Source organism: Rhinolophus hipposideros (genome assembly GCF_964194185.1).
Source record: "Rhinolophus hipposideros genome assembly, chromosome: 15".
NCBI classification, from domain to species: domain Eukaryota; kingdom Metazoa; phylum Chordata; class Mammalia; order Chiroptera; family Rhinolophidae; genus Rhinolophus; species Rhinolophus hipposideros.
In genome coordinates, this window is record NC_138061.1 from 29,711,339 (window position 1) to 29,733,290 (window position 21,952).

Sequence of the window (21,952 nt, forward strand, 5' to 3'; positions counted from 1 at the left end):
CTCCGAAACTATTCCCGATTAGTTCATTCACTTATTCTCTTCTTTAGATTCCACATATAAGTGAGATCCTATGGTATTTGTCTTTCTCTGCCTGACTTATTTCACTCAACATAATGTTCTCTAGGTCGATCCATGTTGTTGCAAATGGTAAGATTTCTTTCTTTATGGCTGCGTAATACTCCATTGTATAAATGTACCACAGTTTCTTAATCCAGTCGTCTACCGATGGGCATTTCGGTAGTTTCCATGTCTTGGCTTTTGTGTATAGTGCTGCAATAAACATAGGAATGCATACATTTTTTTGAATTAGAGTTTTGGATTTCTCTGGATAAATACCTAGGAGTGGAATTGCAGGATCATAAGGTAGTTCCATTTTTCAGATTTTTGAGATACCTCCATACTGTTTTCCATAGTGGCTGCACCAATCTGCAATCCCACCAACAGTGCACAAGGGTTCCCTTTTCTCCACATCCTTAGCAACACTTATTGTTTGTTGATTTATTGATGATAGCCATTTTGACTGGGATGAGGTAGTATCTCTTTGTGGTTTTTATTTGCATTTCTCTGATGGTTAGTGAGGTTGAGCATTTTTTAATATGTCTGTGTGCCATCTGTATGTCCTTTTTAGAAAAATGTCTCTTCATGTCCTCTGCCCATTTTTTAATTGGGTTGTTTGTTTGATTTGGAGTTGAGTTGGGTGAGTTTTTTATAAATTTGTGGTATCAACACCTCATCGGATATGTCATTGGCAAATATCTTTTCCCATTCAGTAGGATCCCTTTTTGTTTTATTGATGGTTTCCCTTGCTGTGAAAAAACTTTTTAGTTTGATGTAATCCCACATGTTTATTTTTTCTCTTACTTCCCATGCATGAGGGGATACATCAGTAAAAATCTTACTCCGGGTAATGTCTGTAAACTTTCTTCCTATATTTTCTTCTTGGAATTTTATGGTTTCAGATCTTACAAGTCTTTAAGCCATTTTGAATTTATTTTTGTATGTGCTGTAAGGAGATGGTCCAGCTTCATTTTTTTTGCATGTGTCTGTCCAGGTTTCCCAGCACCATTTATTGAATAGACTGTCTTTACCCCACCATAAATTCTTGCTTCCATTGTCGTAGATTAAATGGCCATATAGGCATGGATTTATTTCCGGGCTCTCTATTCTGTTCCATTGATCTATGTGTCTGTTTTTATGCCAGTACCATGATGTTTTGATTACTGTAGCCTTGTAGTATAATTTGATGTCAGGTATGGTTATACCTCCCACTTTGTTCTTATTTCTCAAGATTGCTGAGGCTATCTGGGGTCTTTTGTGGTTCCATATAAATTTTAGGATTATATGTTCTATTTCTGTGAAAAACGTCATTGGTAGCTTGATAGGAATTGCGTTGAATATGCATATTGCCTTAGGCAGTACGGACATTTTAACTAGATTAATTCTTCCTATCCATGAACATGGGATGTGTTTCCATCTATTTGTATCTTCTTTCATTTCTTTTTTCAGTGTCTTATAATTTTCTAATCTGTCTTATTTACCATTGTATCCATAGCAGTACCTAGAATAGTGCCTGGTACAGAGTAGGTGTTCATTAAATACCTGTTGAATGAATGAATCAATCTATCTGAGCATATTAGAAGTTGCTCCTAATAAAAAGCATCTTTTACATTATTTTTCTTCACTGGCTGAAAATATAAGCTATTTCCCCCCCACAACAACTTTCTAAATGCTTATCTGTCTGATTGCATTTATGGAAACTTGAGAGAAATTCTATTAATAAAAATATATGTACTTTATATGAAGAATCTTGTAGTTATCAGCATTTAACCATCAAATTTTCTTATTATCAAGTACTCAGTTTTAAGCCAGAAATATTACTCACATTTTTCCCTGGACTAACTTGTGATTTTACTCTCAATAATGTAAGTGTATTTGGGGATTAACTACAAAAATCATGCCACAATATAAAACTGCTTAAAATATGATCAGAAAGAAAAAAGAGATTTTCTAGTAGAGTAAAAATTTCATTGAAGGAAAGAGGGGGGTATAAAATAATGTATTTAATGTATTAGAGATTTGTTTGCTTTTTAATAAGTTAGCTTTGCACATTTTATTTATTTATTTATTTTCCTTTTTCAAAGTATTATCCCCTAGAAGAAGTGCTCACAGCTGAATGTTTACTGGAAGAATTTAGACCCGATTTAATAGAGATGGTTCTCGATAAACTCAGACCAGAAAATGTCCGGTGAGTCACTCTACCTATTTTACTGTTACATACTCAATTTTCAGTAATGATCAGAATCTGAAATTTTGAAATTGCGAATAAAACGTTAAAACTTTTTATCAAACATGATTACAAAAGGAGAGAGAATAGTATAATGAACAATACCAAGCTTCAACAATCAGTACATGGCCAGTCTTTTTTATCTTTATCCACCCTGCTTCACTTATCCTCCCTCCATTCTAAATTATTTTGAGACAATATCTCTAAAACATGAAGACTTTTATTTTTTTAACATAATCATAATTTCATTATCATGAATAAAATAAAATAATAGATCATCTTAACCTGGCTTCATCCTAACTCAAATGCCCAAAGAACCCAGCTTACCTATCCGGTTTAATAAGTAAGTGAGAACACTCTTCTTTTTGTTTTTTGTTTTGTTTGTTTTTTTTAAAGATTTTATTGGGGAAGGGGAACAAGACTTTATTGGGGAACAGTGTGTACTTCCAGGACTTTTTTCCAAGTCAAGTTGTTGTCCTTTCAGTGTTAGTGGTGGAGGGTGCCATTCAGCTTCAAGTTGTCCTTTCAGTCTTAGTTGTGGAGGGCGCAGCTCAGCTCCAGGTCCAGTTGCCGTTGCTAGTTGCAAGGGGCACAGCCCACCATCCCTTGAGGGAATCGAACCGGCAACCTTGTGGTTGAGAGGATGCACTCCAACCAACTGAGCCATCCAGGAGCTCAGTGGCAGCTCAGCTCAAGGTGCCATGTTCAATCTTAGTGACAGGGGGCGCTGCCCACCATCCCTTGCGGAACTCGAGGAATTGAACTAGCAACCTTGTGGTTGAGAGCCCACTGGCCCATGTGGGAATTGAACCAGCAGCCTTTGGAGGTAGGAGCATGGAGCTCTAACCGCCTGAGCCACCGGTCCAGCCCTTCTTTTTGTTTTTTTTAAGTGGAAGTAAGGATTACAATTTCAGAATTCTTCTGACCATCCAGTGATTAATCAGGAGATCAGAAGTTGTAGGAGTTCTTACAGTTAACAGAGGTATTCCTGTTAGAAGAAGTTCAGCCGTATATAGATTATAAGCTAACACATGATATTTCTGCCTTAAAATTGAATTTCATCTATATTGTTCTAAAGTCAAATAATAAAAGCAATATACTAGACAGACACATATTTTTCATTTTTAATTTTTCTCCTCTCAAGCTCATATTTCCAAAATTATGGGAACTTAATTATTGAATAGAAATGTCTTTTGACACAGTCATTTATGAATAAAATCAACCATTATCCATATGAAAAAAGATGAAGCTTGACCTTTACCTTACACCATTCATAAACATGAATTTGAGATAGATTATAGACCTAAGTATAAAAGCTAAAACTATATAACATCTAGAAGAAAACATAGGAAAATATATTTTGAACTTTAGGATAGGCAAAGATTTTTTAGACCACAAAAAGCAGTAATCATTAAAGAAAGAACATTGATAAATTAGACTTCATTGAGATAAAAACTTCTGCTCATAAGGTCATTTATGCATTTGCTTACATAATTAAGACATATTGAAGAAAAATACTCAGAATACATACTAAATCGTTTTAGGCAAGTGAAAACAGTTTAAATATTTGTATTTTCCTCAATGTAGCTTATACATTCTTTAAAAAAACAAAACCTAAATCCTGCTGAGTTTTATTATAGACCTTCTAAAAACAAAACCTCCTATCAGGACAAGGAGAAAAAGCTTTAAACTTAACCAATGTTTATTGAATAACTAATGTGAAAACTCAGAGTTCATCATCCTGCAAAGGGGACATGTGAAAAGTTAACTTCATATAATGTCATGAACACAGGCTCTCATTTAATTTCCTTGAAACTTGCCCATCTGCAAAATAACGATAGTACTTTATCTTCCTAGCTGATGCAAAATGATTTAACAAAGTTGAAAAGTATTGTACAAATACAGAGTCATGCTATTAAGATTATAGTATTTGCTAAGGATGTGCTTTTTTGCAAGAAAAGTGATTTCAATTATATTCATATAATCCTTGCTGCTCTAGAGCAAGTAATTTATCCCAGCAACACTTCGTAGGAGTAAATTTGCAGTATACGTTTTAGTTTTGTTTAAATTGCCTGTTTCTAAATTTGATATCTTATGCAATTAGAATTGAGAACCTTTTCTTCTCTCTACCCTCACCTTTGAAGAAAAAGCAGTTTTCTCTATAGGATTGGTCTCTGCGGCTGTTATAATTTTAACTGTAGCAGGTCAGTGATACAGTACAGAACAGCCTACGATAATAGTGCCAGCTGCCAGGCCAGACTGAGGTTGCTTGAGGCTAAGATTTCTTTCTTTAATACCTACTGAGACAAATTTAATATTGCAACCAGGTAGGAAAATAAACAGGAAAATCCTTCAGAATGAAAGGAACGTTAAAGGTCATTTAATCTACCCTTCATTAGGTATACCTCTTCTGCAATATCTCCAACAGGTAGTTACCAGCCTCAGCTTAAATTCCTCCAAAGATGGGGAATTCATTAAATATCAGGGTTCCCAGTTCCATTTCTGCCAGTCCTAATTGTTAGAAAGTTATTTTGAATGTTGAGACTTGGTTTACTTTTTCAAAGATGTTTACCTGTTACTACTCCATCATCATCACCTACCTCCTTTGATCCTATCATTTGGTGCCCATTTTGCCATATTAAACCTACAAATACAGCTATAAAGTCTTTGCCACATGCCTTGTTTCAGTCATAAATTCCATTCATTTGGGAGGAGTTACTCTTGGTGAGTCCATGCAGGTCCTAGTGATAACTGTCTTCTTGTCCAAATATTTGATAGTCTGACAGTTGACTGTAGAATTTTGTCAGGGGTCAATGTGTAATCCAGTGGTTTATGGTTTTTAGGCTACACTCCTTTCCTTTTCTGAAAATTAGAGCATTCTCGCATCTCCTGTCTTCTGCCCCTTCTCCTGTCCTCTGGGATTTCTAAAAGGTCATGGGCAGATATTCTACTGGAATTTATTAGTTGCCTAAGCATCAGAGAATGTGACTCATCTGTGTAAGTTCATTTGAATCACATGGCTGGCTCACTCACCAATCCTGGGCTTCAATTCCTTTTTTCTGTTTTTAGTCCATCTTTGCAGTTTAAAGACCCATGTTTCTTTCTAAGACAATCAATGTACATAGGAGGCGAGTAGCCCTGTTGTCTAACATGAGATCAGCATATCACATACAGCTTTAGGTCGTGTATCCTATTGGATTATGAATTCCTTTTAGATAGGCACTGTGTTTTATCTTTCCGAGAATTCAAGCTGGTATGGGCTCAGTAAAAGTTGATTAAATGTTCTAAACTTTTAACCTAACCTTTCTTTTTTCTTACTTTGAAAAATGCGTTTTTTAGCATTTTTCATGGACCCCAATTTCCTTAGCACTGTAGCCTTCATGTCACCGTTCTTCAAGTTTGATTTTGAGACTCATCAATAGATTGTTTTTTACCTGCTTTCTTCTGTGTGTGTCTTTTAAAAATAAGACTTGATATCAGGATATTCTAGAATTCTACTAATGGAAGGATAGAGTCTTGTAGTTAGAATCCTTATGTAAAAGAGTACTGAAACTGAAGCCCTGCGACCTGCCTAATTTAGATCTTAACCTTGACTTTGGCAAGATCTCAAAGAAAGTGAGTCACAACTATCTACCAGTATTCAAGTTTTTGATGGCCATGTATGTCTGTGCCCTTTCTAGTAATTCTGTTTGCATTCATCACAGTTATCTATAAAGCCTCTCCTCATTCTTGGATGTCTTCTCCCTTTTTATCCCTCAGGGATTATTTATAAAAATCTCATGAGAATGTATTGTTTGGGAACCATATTGCCTTTTAACATCTATAGTCAGGATATTTCTTGTTTCTGAATGGGTCCCATCCAGCTCCAATAGCTATTCATTCCCTCTGAACATTTCTAAATGGCTGACTTGAAGTCAGCAGTCAGCATTCATTCTAGCCCACTGTTTCCTTTTCTCGCTGTTGTAAATTTCAGTATGAAAAGAAAAGGTCATTTTCTCTCATATTTCCAAGGATCATGTCAGTGCCACATCAGTATCGAATTCTTTGTGAACAGAATTAAAGAATAGCATTGCTACACACGTAGGTGCCTGCATACACAGAACACAATTTAAGAAAAAAATTCACCAAGACTATTTTTAGCATAATTAGATTCCCAGCATATAGTCTAAGATGATACAATATCTGTGCCAGTTTTTCTTAACTGTCTGCAATTAAATACACTGCAGCTATCTGTGGTATACTTTGATTATTGTGACTTCTCTTTTCAACTAATTCAAGTGCTCTTGTGCTTCCACACTGGTTCATAGATTTCAGTATAGGTTTGAGGTGTGTATATGCTGTCTCTGTTGTTATTCCCCTTCCGTACCTTTTATCATTTATTTTTTTAATACATACTCTTCAATTGTATGTTTCAGTTTTGAATTCCTCAATGGTACACTAACTCTTGGTCTGCAAAGGTATCTCTTTTTGACAGGCCCATATTCAGTATTTGCTTAGTCTGAGAAACTATGTTTATGTAATTCATATTTACTTCCTTATAATAACATTTCAGATGTTACCCCTACACTTTACTATGTGACTATCTGAATCCCATAGGATTCTACCTGACAAATCTCCTTCCTTTCCCTGCTTTTTTAACCTGAGCATTACTGGGCAGCCTCCAGGGTCTGCTTCTTTCTGTGTCATAGAGTCATCCTCCCAGAGCATTTGGCAGCTTTCCCTGAGCTTTTTCACCTTCTCTCTCAGAAGTGAGTTTAAAGTTTTCTTGTTTCAGAGGGCAAGTCCACTGATAAATGAATGCTTCAGGCTTCACAAGTTATTATCAGTCCCTTGTGCCTATTCTAATGCATGGGTTGTCCCTTCAGGGAAACCAAAACCATCTATGTAGCAAACTTTTCCAAAATCAAATGTGTCATGGAAGAGAAGATGGGAGTATCACTGCTCTACACATTTTTCAGAGCTCTCCTTGAGAGTTAATCTATCCATTTTTGAGAAATCAGCAGGAGTGGAAGCAGTTTCTAGGGCTGAGTCTTATTAGGCTCTGTCATATATTGAATGAAAGCCCTTAAGAAACAGTATGTACTCTTCATGTGGCTGTGTGAGTTCTATACATACTCTATACATACCCCCAAAAAGGGATTCTCAAACAGCCAACATGCATCACTTCTGGACACGATGACAGAACTCTTTCATCCATTAAACCCTGTGATTCCTGTCTATGTTTCTATGGAACATGTTCTTATTTAGCATGTTTTCTAGAACTGGTAGTGGTCAGCGGCAGCAAGGCTACATTAGGAACTCCTTGAACTGGAAGATTAGTCAGTCATACTAGCAGATAAATGTCAGATTATCATATCTACCCTAAAGCGGGTGATAAGGTCAAGTCCAGTTAGCCGGATAGAGTATCTTATATAGAATGAATAAGAAATAGGTGGTTGTTCAGACAATCAAACTTTGAAGTTGGAGAGGTCCAATGAGGGGCAGGTATTTGAAACACAGATTAGGATTTAAAAAATGGGTATATTTTCAGCAGAGGAGAGTTTTGATTGGCCTTCAGCTGTGAGGCCAGCATTTGGAGGTTACAACCAAACCTCTGGGAGGGTAGGTGAGAACAGTCAGGAACAGATATGGACCTACTTGAACTGGCACATAAGGGAGAAGCTACTGGCCTAGAACTCCTCTGTCCACAGGATTCAAAATAAGATTGGTTCCAGCCTGGAGTTGAGTCTGCTGGTGAGAGTGTAACGATTCCGACTTTGATAATTGAAAGATAGCAGGGGCAGAAGTGTCGTTGATCATCCTGCACAGGGGCAGGAGTTCCCCTGGTACAGAGCTTCTTTTGCTCCTCCACTCTTGTTCCCTTATCTTTTGACATTCTTTTACCTCCACCTTCCCTCCCTGAACTTTTTTTGTCCTTCTGACTTCTGGGCTATTTCTATTCTCCCCTCAAAAAACAAACAACGTGTAAGAAACCAGAAGATAGAAAGGTGCTTCCTGGTCTCATCCCTGTGTCTTCTAGCAGCAGGAAGACCAGTGTACATGTAGTAGATACATTTGATGGTCGTCTCTGGCAGGAAAACAAATATAGACCACAAACTTCGCAAGTAATAAAGTGTGTTTTTGTTTTGTTTTGATCTCTGGATGAGCCAACAGGCTTTCTTAGCCACTCTTGTTAACCCCGGGCCTGCACTGTTCCTGCACTGTTCCTTTGTTTTGCTTTTTTAAGTACTGTTTTTCAACTGACCTTGTTCCATTTTTCCCTCGCTACTGACTCTTAACATTTTAGTTAATAGCATACCCACAAGAATCTTTCCTGCGAATACTTTTCATACTGAAAATGATGGGCTATAACAAAAGGATAACAGACTCTATACATACATTGCCTATTTCAGTTAAGCCTTGTAGAATTTACTGGGTCTTAAAGGCCCAACACATTCTTGGCTGTCATTTCTATTTTCATGAGTCAGGGTCTATAAATTTATACATACAACATGAGTTTATAGGTTTTTTTTCTGTTTGCTTTTTCCATCTATCTCTAGGGTTGCAGTAGTTTCCAAATCTTTCGAAGGCAAAACTGATCGCACAGAAGAGTGGTATGGAACCCACTACAAACAAGAAGCTATACCTGATGAAGTCATTAAGGTAGGGTTTACTCATCTGCGAATAAGCCTGCTGTGTGAGGGACACACAAGAACTTGCGCTCCCTAGGTCACCAACTCATGGCACAGGGAGTGGTGAGTGATGACCCGGCACTGTATATACTGTCCTGGGAAAAGTGAATAAGGAGCTGGAGAGCAGGAACTTAGGTTTTGTATAAGGAAATGGTGCTATGGCAACCTTCTCGTGTCTGTCAAATCAGCAGGGCTGTCAGGCAGACTCCTAGCCTCATGCAGTCAAAAGTACACAGGGAAGCAAAGGTATGAAGACAGGCAGGAAGAGATGGAAGTAGGGAGCATGAAAAACAGACTCATGGATTACAGAGAGCTCACAACCTTGTTGGGAACACAGGCAGGAAGCAGTCTCTGAGATTCCTACTGTCTTCGCTTTAGGAGATGCTATATTTTATGTCTCATACTGTATCATTGCTCATTTTGTCAACGTAAGGGAATTAGGATTCGTTTCAAAACAGGTGTGTTTAGATAGCATATTATCCCATTCATCAGTAGTTTTCAAGATTCTGTTTGCGAATCTTATCTACTTAGTATTTTTGCTTTTCAGTTCTTCTTGGCTGTGTAGCTGTAGCTTTGAGATTTACATGAGCTTTACTCATGGCGAGATACCAGGAAGCCTTGCTCTGATTAGATTTAGTTAAATTCAAGTAACTGACATTTGTTAAATGTACCCGTGGAATGACAATCCAGAAAAAATAAGAGTTTAAGAAAGAAAATCGTTACTGGTACTTCTCTGCCATATTCACATCACTGGAGCTCTTTAGTGTCTGAAAATACCCATCTTGCTAAACTGTGAGGGAAGCTGATCGGCCTTGAATTATGCTGAGTCTGGACTAATCCTAAAATGAGAGAACCCATATTCACTAAATTCTGACCATGACAACCCTGCCCCAAATGGGAATTTTTTCAAAACAAATTTATCTGGGACTTCAGCAGTGAAATTATTTGCTAAGTGTTTACCAGTTCAATTATTCAGCCATTCTGGAGACTTTAGTTGTTACTTATAAATAATATGGCCAACATCTTCACTATCCCAGTGCCAGAAGACACAAATGCAGGGACCAAAATAGAACTGCAGAAACTACAAGGCTTCTGCCTCATCATCTGCAGACTGAATTACTGAACCCAGAATTATTGGCAGTCGATGGCTTCTTTTTTCTCTTTCTTGTTTTGTTTTGTTTGGTTTGGTTTTTAATAATCTTGTAAATTAGAGTTCAACAATCAATGTGACCTGTCCCACTTAGCTTCTGGCACTAGCCCATGGAACAGATCCAAACTGCAGGTTGACAGCAGGTCTCACAATCCAGATTTAAGTCTCAATTTTGTCCTTAACCTTTTGCTTCAATTACTACTTCACTTGGAAGTTCACATGGTCATCTGGGAGAGGTGTGGGCTGTGCTTTAAGAAGACCTACTGAAGGGAAAGACGCCTCCATTAGCCTATCTTTCAGGCTAGTGATTTAGTGTAGCTAAAATTCTAACTCACATGTAAAGGACCTATTGCTTAGCAGTTGTGGGAAATATCCCTGTACAGGTTATTCTCCATTTGTCAAAGAGCTAAAGCTAACGTGATTTTTATACGGGATCAATTAGGCTCTCAGTGTTCCATAGTCTCAGATGGTTCCTTAACCTTAGCTGGTCATTTTGGAGATTTGTAAAGAAGAAAGGCAGATAAGTTTAAAACCTTGATTAACACCAGAGACTCCAGCTCAAATTTCACAAAAAGTCATCAATATATCTTGGGAATAGTCTCTTTCCATATGATGGAAAAGAATGCTGTGTGATGTTTATCCCCTTAAAAATTTGCCAGGATATTAAGCAAAGTAACTATTTTAATTGCTTGTGTTTTTCATTATTCATCCAGAAATGGCAAAATGCTGAGCTGAATGGGAAATTTAAACTTCCAATGAAGAATGAATTTATTCCTACGAATTTTGAGATTTTATCATTAGAAAAAGAAGCGGCACCATACCCTTCTCTTATTAAGGTAACATGTTAGATTCAGTGATTTTAAATCCAGGGGACAGATCTATTACATGGAAGGGACTAGAGAGATGATTTCTTGCATTTGGTACTGTGTTGATTTGGGGGGCTCAATCTAAAGAGGTGACAGAAAAGTTGCAAAGAGAATGATACAAGAAATAGTAAAAGGCTAGAAATGTTAAAGCAAACAAACAAAACTACTAAGCAAAATAGAATCTAGGGAGTCATTTTCTTTGCAGGAAAAAAAAAAGGACAGTAACCACAAGTCTGTTGAAAGATAGCGGCCTCCTTTTCATATTCTCTGAAGACCCAATAAGGAAGTAGATTTTATGCTACATCATGAAAGTTAGAGATAAGAAAGAATCTCTAAAGCCTGGAAGAGAGCATCCCCAAGGGGAGCTGTTGGATTTCCTGCCCTTAAAAACAATTCTCATTTTGACAGAGTAGCTATATGAAGTTAATGGAGTTATAAGCCATGTGGAAAGGGTGATTGAGAAGTGGGGTTTATTTTTCTTTTCAGAATGTTCTTTGCATGTTTTTATTTTACACCTAAGGTAAATTGTGTAGAAAAATGAATAAGATAATTGCAGCACATCCTCTTTTCTAAACTCTAAAACTACCTCTTTATAAACTCACCACCACAGACACACATCTTTCCTTTTTATTTTTTTCAAATGACCTAGCATTCAATTGACTCAGTGAGATGAGAATTAGTGTTTAAGAATACAAAATTTAATTTATTTCAAGCAACTACATGATTATTAATAAAACAATCATTTTTCTTTTAAAATGCCATTTTAATGAGTTATACGTTAGGTTATTCAAAGAAAAAGCTTGTTTACCTCTTCTAAATTTTATTTGTTGTTTGTTTTAGTTTTACTTCTCAGAGTAAACTAAGGAGAACATTAAACCATTTCTATCTCTTGTCAGAGTTTCAAGTGACTATCTAAGCCTAATTTTAATACAGTATGAGTAAAGTGGAAAGTCAAGGTAGTGGCTTATTTGTTCATCCCTGGCTGTGTTAGTTATCCATTGCTGTGTAACAAATTACTCCAAAATTTAGCTGCTTACAGCCACAAATATTTTATCTCTCGCATTTTGAGAGGGTCAGGAATTGGGAAGTGGCCTAGTTGGGTGGTTCTAGCTCAGAGTTTCTCATGAGGTTATAGTCAAACCATTGGCTGGGGCTTCAGCCATCTGTAGTTTCAACTAGAGCTAGAGGATGCTCTTCCAAGTTCAGTTGTGTGGTTTTTGGCAGGCCTTAGTTCTTCACCACTTGGGCCTCTCCATAGAGTTGCTTGATATAGCAGCTGGCTTCCCCTAAAATGAGTGATCTAAGAGTGACAGTGAGTGATTGAGATGGAAGCCACAGTGTCTTTTATAACCTAATCTCAGAGGTATTGTGCCATCATTTCTATCGTATTTTGTTGGGCAGACAGACCAACCCTGGTGCAATGTGGGAGAGAGGACAACACAAGGGTATGGATTCCAGCAGGGAGGGATCCTTGCAGCCCACCTTGGAGGCGGCAGCCTCAGCACTCTAAGGACTCCTGCATCTGCCTCCCAGGGTCCAGAAAGACGGGGAGAGGGCAGTTGATATTGGCTTCTCCAATCTGACTCTTCCTCCACTATGTTCCTGTCTCTTTAACCCAGGGGAGATAAAAGGGTGATTTCTCTCTGCTACTGGAATCCAAGTCTTCTCTCTCCACTTCCCACCTGCTGACCCTCTGATATACTTCAAGACCATGAGACAGCAGCCTCTGCAAAACTCTCAACTATTGCCTTTGTTCTTCTCCTCTTGAAGGGTGATGTGGTTTTCCCATATGCCCATATTTGCATAACCAAATTGTGTTCTCCATCACAGGATACAGCTATGAGCAAACTCTGGTTCAAACAAGATGATAAGTTTTTCTTGCCGAAGGCTTGTCTCAACTTTGAATTTTTCAGGTATGTAAGATGACTCTAGCTACAAAGTTCTTCGTAAAAATCAACAATTACATTTCGAAAAGTTTTCTTTGCTTCGTTGAGGACCCATGTCTAGAAATAAAAGGTTATTTAGCCTAGACAAAGGAAGGCTTGCTGCCGTTAAGGGATATTGTACAAACTAAGGTTGTTGATTCTTCCATTCTATTGATGAGTACATGCTGTAACTGAAATGGCTAAGTTAGCTGTTAGGAGGACCTTCCTCACCTTCAGGATTTTGGAGTCTGAGGAGGCTGTAGACTCCCCCAGAGGTTTCACTGAAGGAAAATGAGATAATTTGGTGTTTTTTGTTGTGGTTTTGGTTTTGTATTCCTAGAACTTGCCCAGAAGAAGAGGTGATAGTTACTAAGTGGCCTGAGTCTTTTCCAGCCCCTTGGTTGTCTGAAGCCCCTGGATACCGCTCTATTTCTGGGTTGCTTACAGGCAAGATACTGGGGGTTGGGTTCCAGAGCACCGCAGGAAAGTGAGGATCTCAATAAAACGAGTTGCCGTCCTTTCTCTAGGGGAAGGTCTTGCCTTCACTTTGTAAAAAATGAAATATCTGTGAAGCACAATAAATCAAAGTGCAATAAAATGAGGGTAAGCTTGTACTTTCCCATTTGGCTTCTGTGATTTGGCTTCAGAATACCTTTTGAGGGGCCATTGGACATTTTTGCATTCTCTAAACTGCCCAGCATAATCCTTAGAATTAAAAATGTTTGCTTCCCACCAATCCCTCTCTGTGTTCTGGTCTCCCTAGAGGTAAACACTGTTCGGTTTCTTACATTCTGCGAGAAATTTTCTGTGTGTGTCATCCTTTTAATTTTTTCAGGATTATATTATGCATATAGTTACAGTTTTTTATGCATTAGTTACAGTTTTTAAAACTCTGTGGTCTATATTTAAGCGTATAGCATCAGATTACAAAATACATTTTATATTAACAAATGAGCCAGAATTTAAGCATTGTAGGTGAATCAAAGTTAGTTTAGGACCCTCTCCAATTCACCAGTGCTGCTGCTGTGGGTACAGCATTTTAGGACACTTCTAGAATTGCATTCTGAGTTTGACCATATGCTTTGAGCTCCCAGACTTGGCTTTCTCTGGCTTTTCACGTCCACCTAAAAGAGGTGCATAGAAAGGTGCCTGTGGGGCTGAGTGCTTTCATGGGCTCTCTTTTGTTTTGATGATTTTGCTTTTATGAATTGTACCCTTAGTTTCTGAGCTGCTGTTTGCCTGACAAAGGAAGTGTGTCGTCATGTATAATACTTTAAAAACTTCAATGACAGAGCATTCATTTAGATTTTCCAGAAGAAGAAATATTTGTATAGCTGTAGAGTTTTCTCTTTGATTTTAATTCTCTAAGTGGCTAAACATTTACCCCTATTTTTGCTTCATTATCAATTTTTGATTAAAATGTTGGCTTTGCTGTCAGTACATTAGTTATACTTACTGCGCTATGGATAGAGTCAAACTTTGAATATACCGCCAACAGGCCAAGCGGGCACCTGCCTCAGGTCCTTTGCACAGGCTGTTTTCTCAGCCTGGAATGTTCTCCGCCCTACCCAGATATCCCCAGGGCTTGTTCCTTTGCTTCCTTCAGGTCTGGGCCCAGATGTCACCCTATGAGAGAGGCCTCGATGAACCACGTTAGCAACATTCCTGTCCCACCACCACTGCCACCCATCCCCTTAGCCTGCTTAGTTTTTCTCCACAGCACTATTACTACCTGATCTATCATATTTAAATTTATCATTTGTCTCCTCCAACTGGACTATAAACTCTGAGGTCAGGGACTTTGCCTGATGTGTTCCTTCTTTATTCCTAGTACCTAGAGAAGAGCCTAGCATGTAATAGGTATTTGTTGAGTGAATAAATCTTTTCCTTCTTTCTCGTAAAGGTAAGTAGTGTCATATAGTCAGATGAGTAGGTCATTTATTTGACTTAAATCTGAATCCTAACCCTGCCACTTGCAGCCCAGTTGACTTGAGGAAAATGAGATTTCTTAATTGGGAAATGAAGATTTAAATTAAGTGATCTCTGTGGCCCTATTTATCTTTTGTACTCTATAATTGTTTTTTGTCTTCTGTTTTTCTTTCTCACTTAAATATTTTCCTATTTTAATATTTTTTCCTAGTTCTGGCTGCAGTTACGTGGTGGAAATCATCACTTGTTTTACTCACAGTGCTCTATCTTTATTGGTTTGGGGAAACTCAGAAATAAGCTAACATTTTCACAAGTCTCAGTTTTCCCTTTAAATTCGCATAATCATGACACACAAACTTCTCAATCTCGTACTCTTGTCCACCAAGGGGATAGCTTGCTTAGAAGCCAAAATGGGACCCTAGTTTAGGTTTAGAAGGAGAAAGAGGACATGCCAGTGCTGTATCAGCTCTTTGAGCCATACCTCCTCCTATCAGCCTAAACATAGGCATACGTTTTGGCTTGATTCCACTCCTTTCCTGCCTTGCATTTCTAACTTGTCAGTTCTGCCATACCATCTGGGGTGAGCAGCTCCTTCTCCCTGTTTACCGCCACCAGCACACATGACATACCTCAGACTCCTTTTTCAAACCTCTTATTTTTTTCCGCATGGAAAGAAGAGACAGACTCAAGAATTGAAACCTTATCTTCAGAAAATTGTATTAATCAGTGTTCAGTTTCTTGATCCATCTCAAAGGCCACACATCACATTGGGAAGTAATAAATCAGCTATTTTCCTGTCAACATTTTCTTCCAGCCCATTTGCTTATGTGGACCCCTTGCACTGTAACATGGCCCATTTGTACCTTGAGCTCCTCAAAGACTCACTCAACGAGTATGCATATGCAGCAGAGCTAGCAGGCTTGAGCTATGACCTCCAAAATACCATCTATGGGATGTATGTAAGTACCCACGTCTAAGAGCCTTCCACTCATCAACATTTTTGCCATTGATTTGATGGAAGCATTTTCGATTGCGGGTATGAGTTTAATTTCTTTTCTTTTTTCTTAAATCTTTATGGTTAATCATATTTTCTCATTTAATTTTTAAGTTAGCTCTTATTTTAAGCATTCAGCAATATATCATTCATACCATGCAAATTTTCCTTGATTTCTTTTATTTTTATTTTTATTTTTTTAACATCCTTCATCAGCTTGTCATATTTTTCTCCTCAAACAAAATTGGACCCTGATTTAGGTTTAGATCTTACCCATTCTCTATCTGAAGTCTTGGTCTTTGACAACAGAGAATGACGTCTTGCTGCCATTGTAAAACCTAAGGTTGGCCTGTACTATTTCCCCAGCAATTCAGATCATGAGGCTGCATATCCATACTCTTCGGTCATGTTTCTCCATTACCATACCACTGCTTGAAGTATCAAAGCATTTCTTTTGTTTTTCTTTTTGTTAGTCGCTACATTTATGCTGATCCTCTCCATTGCAACATGACATACCTGTTTATCAGGTTATTGAAGGATGATTTAAAAGAGTATACATATGCAGCACGCCTCTCAGGTTTGAGCTATGGCATTGCATCAGGAATGAATGCAATACTTGTAAGTAAAATGAAAACCAAAGAAAAGGCACCACACCATTTAAGCATTATGTTGAGCTTGGGAAAACTATTAACTTCTGCATTTTTAAACAAGAAGATTGATGGTTTTTTCCTTGCAACCTTTTAATGATTGAAGAACTCAAATTAGTATTAGCCATACTAAAGAATGATTTCGCAGAGTTTAGTGCATCTTGTGAACATGTATGTGTGCTACATTTACTTGCATGTTCCTGTGCTTGAAATGCTTAACTTATAATCCTGAAAGCATGTTGGTCTTTTTATATATGTGAGTATATTAACATCTGTAAGTGAAAGATGTCAATAGTTGCTGTTGGGGTGCTTGAATTGTATTTATGTATGGGGGTCTGACAACTAAGTTCGCGAACTCATCCTAGAACAAGTGATGCATACCTCATGGCTGAGTATCACTATGGTCACTTTCAAAGTACTCCCCTTGGGAAGCTATGCACCGATACCAGCGCCTAGTCCACCCTTCAAAGCAATTTTGAAACTTTTTCTGGAATGGCCATCAGAGCTGTCATTGTATTACCTTTAATGTCCTGAATGTCATTAAAATGTCTTCCTTTCAATGTTCCCTTTATCTTTTGGTAAAGAAAGAAGTCATTGAGGGCCAGGTCAGGTGAGTAGGGAGCGTGTTCCAATACAGTTATTTGTTTGCCGGCTAAAAACTCCCTCACAGACTGTTCTGTGTGAGCTGGTACATTGTCATGATGCAAGAGCCATGAATTGTTGGCAAAAAGTTCAGGGTGTCCAACTTTTTCATGCAGCCTCTTCAGTACTTCCAAATAGTAAACTGGTTAACTGTTTGTCTAGTTGGTACAAATTCATAATGAATAATCTCTCTGATATCAAAATAGGTTAACAACAAGTTCACGAACTTAATTGTCAGACCTCATATAAACTTCCTTTCTTTTTGCTGACAGTAGCAGAAAGTTCCTGAGTTCAAATACAAGTGACATTCTCATTTAATTTTTTTGTAGCATGCATCATTAACTACTTTTAAGTGTGTTTTAAAATAAGCATTATTAAGTGCACTCTAAGAAATCTAGATCCTTTCTCTTGATACTGTTTGTGATATGTTTCCAAACTTATACCGTGTTTCCCCAAAAATAAGACCTAGCCGGACAATCAGCTCTAATGCGTCTTTTGGAGCAAATATTAATATAAGACCCTGACTTATTTTACTATAATATAAGTCTGGGTCTTATCTAACATAATATAATATAAAACTGGGTCTTATATTAATTTTTGCTCCAAAAGACGCATTAGAGCTCATTGTCCAGCGAGGTCTTGTTTTTAGGGAAACACGGTATCTCATTTCCAAATTAACATCCCTTTAATAGCACACATTCATCTTCACTTTTCTTGAAAATGTACTGTATGTTTTAGTAACAACTAAAATAAGAGCATATGCTGTGTGCTCCTCTTTATAAATTCTAATACAAAAGGTTTTAGGGTTTTTAAATTTTGTTTATTTTGCAGTAACTTTTTTTCTTCACACAGTTATTTTTCTGGTAGCTTTTGTTTAATGTATAAGAATGTACATAACCTAACCATTCTCAAAGTCCAGGGATATTTGAAGCTCAGAGATAAAAATAAACTCCAAATAGAAAAGTAATAATCTATTAAGTGTTCACTATTGAGTTTTAGAGGCTTATTACCATTAATATAATTTTTTGTTTGTGACAAAATGGGCTTTATGCTAATTGTCAGTCTAGTTCCCACAGTATGTGATACGCTTTCCATGGCCAAGGACGTTCACTCCTACTCAGGTTCTTGCCTATCAGTTTTCATAAGGTAGAGGCTTTCACAGGTGTTCTAGTTGCAAGGTATCCTCTACTTCTGTGCATGGCACCATGTGAAAATATAATAATAGGAAATGTGATAATAGGCATCCCCCACTTTTCAAAATGTTATGTTTTCAGGGACTATTAAAGTGGATTGTCCTAAGGCAAAATCCTGACGGTATATACAGTGTGTCCTCACTATACATCCTTTTTTGCCATTGGCTTTTGGAACATAAGCAGAACCCATCAAACAAGCAAGTGGTGAGACGTATGGATCCTTATTGGGCAACATTGAATGAGAAAAATGGCAAAATGCCATATACTGTATAATTGGGGCTGCCCGATGTCTCCAAATAGGTTTTTTAAAATGTTTCAATATAAACAATTTGGGGACGTACTCCATAATTTGTAGATATCACTCTCCTGTGATTTTTACCTTCTTATTAAACCTATAAAAACTTTAATCCTGCCATTCCTTAGAAATTCTTTTGGAAGATTAAACTTGAAATATAGTCTATAATTAATTTTGATTTAATGTGAACTTGAATTTCGATGATGTGGTTTGTGCTGCCAGAGTTTGGCATCAGGTGAGTTTTCTTACTGTTGATTTTGTTTAGGAAAAGCAAAATTATGCTTTTGGGTATTAGTAAGTAGAGATGGTTAATATTGTCTTCCTAAGTGTTAAACTATATTTATGAGAAGTTAAATTAATTAAATTTCTTATTTAATTTTTATTTTAGTACACCTGGCTTGGGGATTTTATAAATGTTCAATAAAACAAGCTTAAGTTGTTTCACGATATTTTTGATTTTTAATACCCTGAACTCTTTCTGTAGCTCTCAGTAAAAGGTTACAATGACAAGCAGCCAGTTTTGCTAAAGAAGATTATTGAGAAAATGGCTACCTTTGAGATTGATGAAAAACGATTTGAAATTATCAAAGAGGCAGTAAGTTTTCCAACCTTACTTTTATAGTGTATTGTTTTTGTGCTCCTAAGGTAATATGAAATGATTTTTAAGGACTTTTAAAATTAATGAGCCCGTGTCTCCCTTCACTAGTATATGCGCTCTCTTAACAATTTCCGAGCTGAGCAGCCGCATCAGCACGCCATGTACTACCTCCGCCTGCTGATGACCGAAGTGGCCTGGACTAAAGATGAATTAAAAGAAGCCCTGGATGGTGAGACTCCTTTTCTACTTACAGCCTAATGCTTTCTTTATTTTTTTCTAAAGTCATTCGAATTTTTAATGATCTTTTATGACAAGTGCTTACTTGTTATGTAACACTATGCTTTTGATGTCTTCAGTGACACATTAAGAGCAAAGTATTGAAAAATCATTATTTTATTGGTTGCCTCAGGCATTGGATAGACGTATAGATTATAAAATTCATTAACTAGAACAGATACATTTTTAATCTGGCCAGTTAACATACCTTTCTTTGCAAAATGGTTGAGTTACACCCAGTTAATAGCAAGAATTTTACCTTTAAAAAATACCACATAATTGATTTTAAATACATTTTTTAAGAAACTGAACCTACATTCAGCATGATCAAAAAGCAGAGATGTTGGAGGTTTCCCCACTTTTTTAGATTCTGGGTGAGATATTATGTAAATTTTAATCAGAATATGCTCTAATGTGTCTCATAGACACATGAAACCTTCCTAAAATGTATTTTATAAAGTCAGCACTTTCTTAGTTGAAATTCTCTACTCTAATAAATAATCATTCTGTTTTGATATGTATATTCATAAACTAATCCAGTAATACCAACATGGCTTAATCTGGAGACAACTCAATGTGAGAAGCTGGTTTCCTCATGACTCTAAGTCAGTTAGCTATCCAGGTGCCTTGGTAACAAGAACCTTAGACTTCAGTGTGATCCAACAGTATTTACCGATTGGCCGCCAGGTACCAGGCCCTAGACTCCAGGTGCTTGAGATTAAAAAAACAAACGATCATTTAGGTGGGGTTTCTTTGATGAGGGAGCTCCAGTCTAGTAGCAAAGCATAAGTGTAGACAGATCATTTTAGTAAACACAAAGAGAGTAAGTGTTGGGATAGAGGTCTGCACAGAATGACAGGGTATTGGGGCTCCTAAGGCAGTGCAGTGGAGAGGAACGAGTATGCCCTTTGGAATGAGTCCAACCAATGGTCAAATGCCCGCTCTGTAACTTACTGGCTTGATGATTTTGGACAAGAAACTTAAATTTTCCAAACTTCAGTTTTCTCATTGTTAAAATGTGGATAATAGTACACGCTTTACAGTTTTATAACATCTGTAAGGTGACTGACCCATAGTAAACACTTGTTAATTCCCTTCCCATGTCTCTTTTTAAATTTCAACCACTAGTTTTAGCATCCATTGTAACAATTATTAGGATGGTGTCCTAATGGGAAAGGGACAGTTCTTCCTTATTGAAGAATTAAGCCAATACATGTAAAAGGAAAGTGGGGAACAGAAAACCCACTGTTGGGGTGCCATAATAATAATTGATACAGGCAGTATATACCACTGGATGCTAAAATTAGTGGGTGAAAATTAAGAGAAAACAGGATATTTGTATAGTTTCAAAACATTTCCCCTCCCAAATAAGTTATTTATTAGTTACAGTGGGAAAAGGATTGATGAGCAGATGGCTTTTCCTAATTGCTTGTAGAGCACACGTGAGTTAATAACAACCAAAAGAATAAAATAGAGCACATCCAGTAAAGGCATCTGGCAGACACCACCTTAACCAAGTGGTCAATGTTAACATCGCTGGTACTACAACACATCCATATCATGTGCCCCTGGTGTGATGCACTAAGAAAGGCACATTTCCTCTGTGGTATTCTTCCTAGTAATACGTAAGCTCAGCTTACTCACGAGAAAACATTAGACAAACCCAAAAAAAGGCATTCTATAAAATAACTGAAAGTACTCTTCAAAAATCTTAAGGTCATGAAAGACAAGGAAAGACCAAAGAACTGTCACAGATGGAGGAAACTAAGGACACATGACAACTAAATGCAAAGTGGGATTGTGGATTAGATCCTGGAACAGAAAAGAGATGTTAATGGAATCCAAATAAAGTCTATTTTAGTTAATAGTATTGTACCAGTGTTAAGTTCTTACTTTTGATCATTGTACTATGGTTATGAAAGATGTTAACATTAGGGAAAACTGGTTGAAGGGTATACAGGAACTCTGTACTATTTTAGAACTCCAAACTCTTCTCAAATTATCTCAAAGGTTTTTTTTAAAAAAGCTCATACGTAGAGCTCACTATTTCTTAACTCCTTTACAGATGTCACCCTTCCTCGCCTTAAGGCCTTCATACCTCAGCTCCTGTCACGGCTGCATATTGAAGCTCTTCTCCATGGAAACATAACAAAGCAGGTGGGTGGGTGAGGCCTTAGCAATGTTTTATGGACCAATGCAAGAGATTTTTTTACCTTAGTCTGTCTGAGACTATTAACTACCACAGTATGTTTATAAGCACATTAGTGTTCACTCAATCGTCTCTGCTCTATGGAGGAAGGTGGAGGGAGGCATAGGGGAAGTAGAATGATGGTGGTGAACTATGGACCCACTTTCGTGGCGGCCGCCTCTGTTGTTGCCTGTCACATGCAATCATAGGAGGAAGTTGAGATAGCTTTCCCAATTCTGTATAGGACAGCAGGACTATAAGAAAGAGCACATGGTGTGGGATCAGACAGCCTGG

At 37.4% G+C, this 21,952-nt stretch overlaps 1 protein-coding gene across 5 annotated transcripts in view; it reads left to right on the top strand.

Annotated features, from left to right (window-relative positions):
- The window catches only part of IDE (insulin degrading enzyme), a 112,846-nt gene that overhangs the window by 75,899 nt on the left and 14,995 nt on the right, over positions 1-21,952 (top strand). For 3 of the 5 annotated variants that reach the window (XM_081075233.1, XM_081075232.1, XM_081075230.1), the window contains 8 exons: positions 2,142-2,245; positions 8,824-8,926; positions 10,819-10,941; positions 12,802-12,884; positions 15,640-15,784; positions 19,081-19,191; positions 19,303-19,423; positions 21,536-21,627. In XM_081075233.1, coding sequence (XP_080931359.1) covers positions 2,142-2,245; positions 8,824-8,926; positions 10,819-10,941; positions 12,802-12,884; positions 15,640-15,784; positions 19,081-19,191; positions 19,303-19,423; positions 21,536-21,627 — 882 coding nt within the window. Of the gene's footprint in view, positions 1-2,141; positions 2,246-8,823; positions 8,927-10,818; positions 10,942-12,801; positions 12,885-15,639; positions 15,785-16,292; positions 16,438-19,080; positions 19,192-19,302; positions 19,424-21,535; positions 21,628-21,952 lie in introns of all 5 variants that reach the window. The other 2 variants (XM_081075231.1, XM_081075234.1) reach the window with 1 other exon arrangement.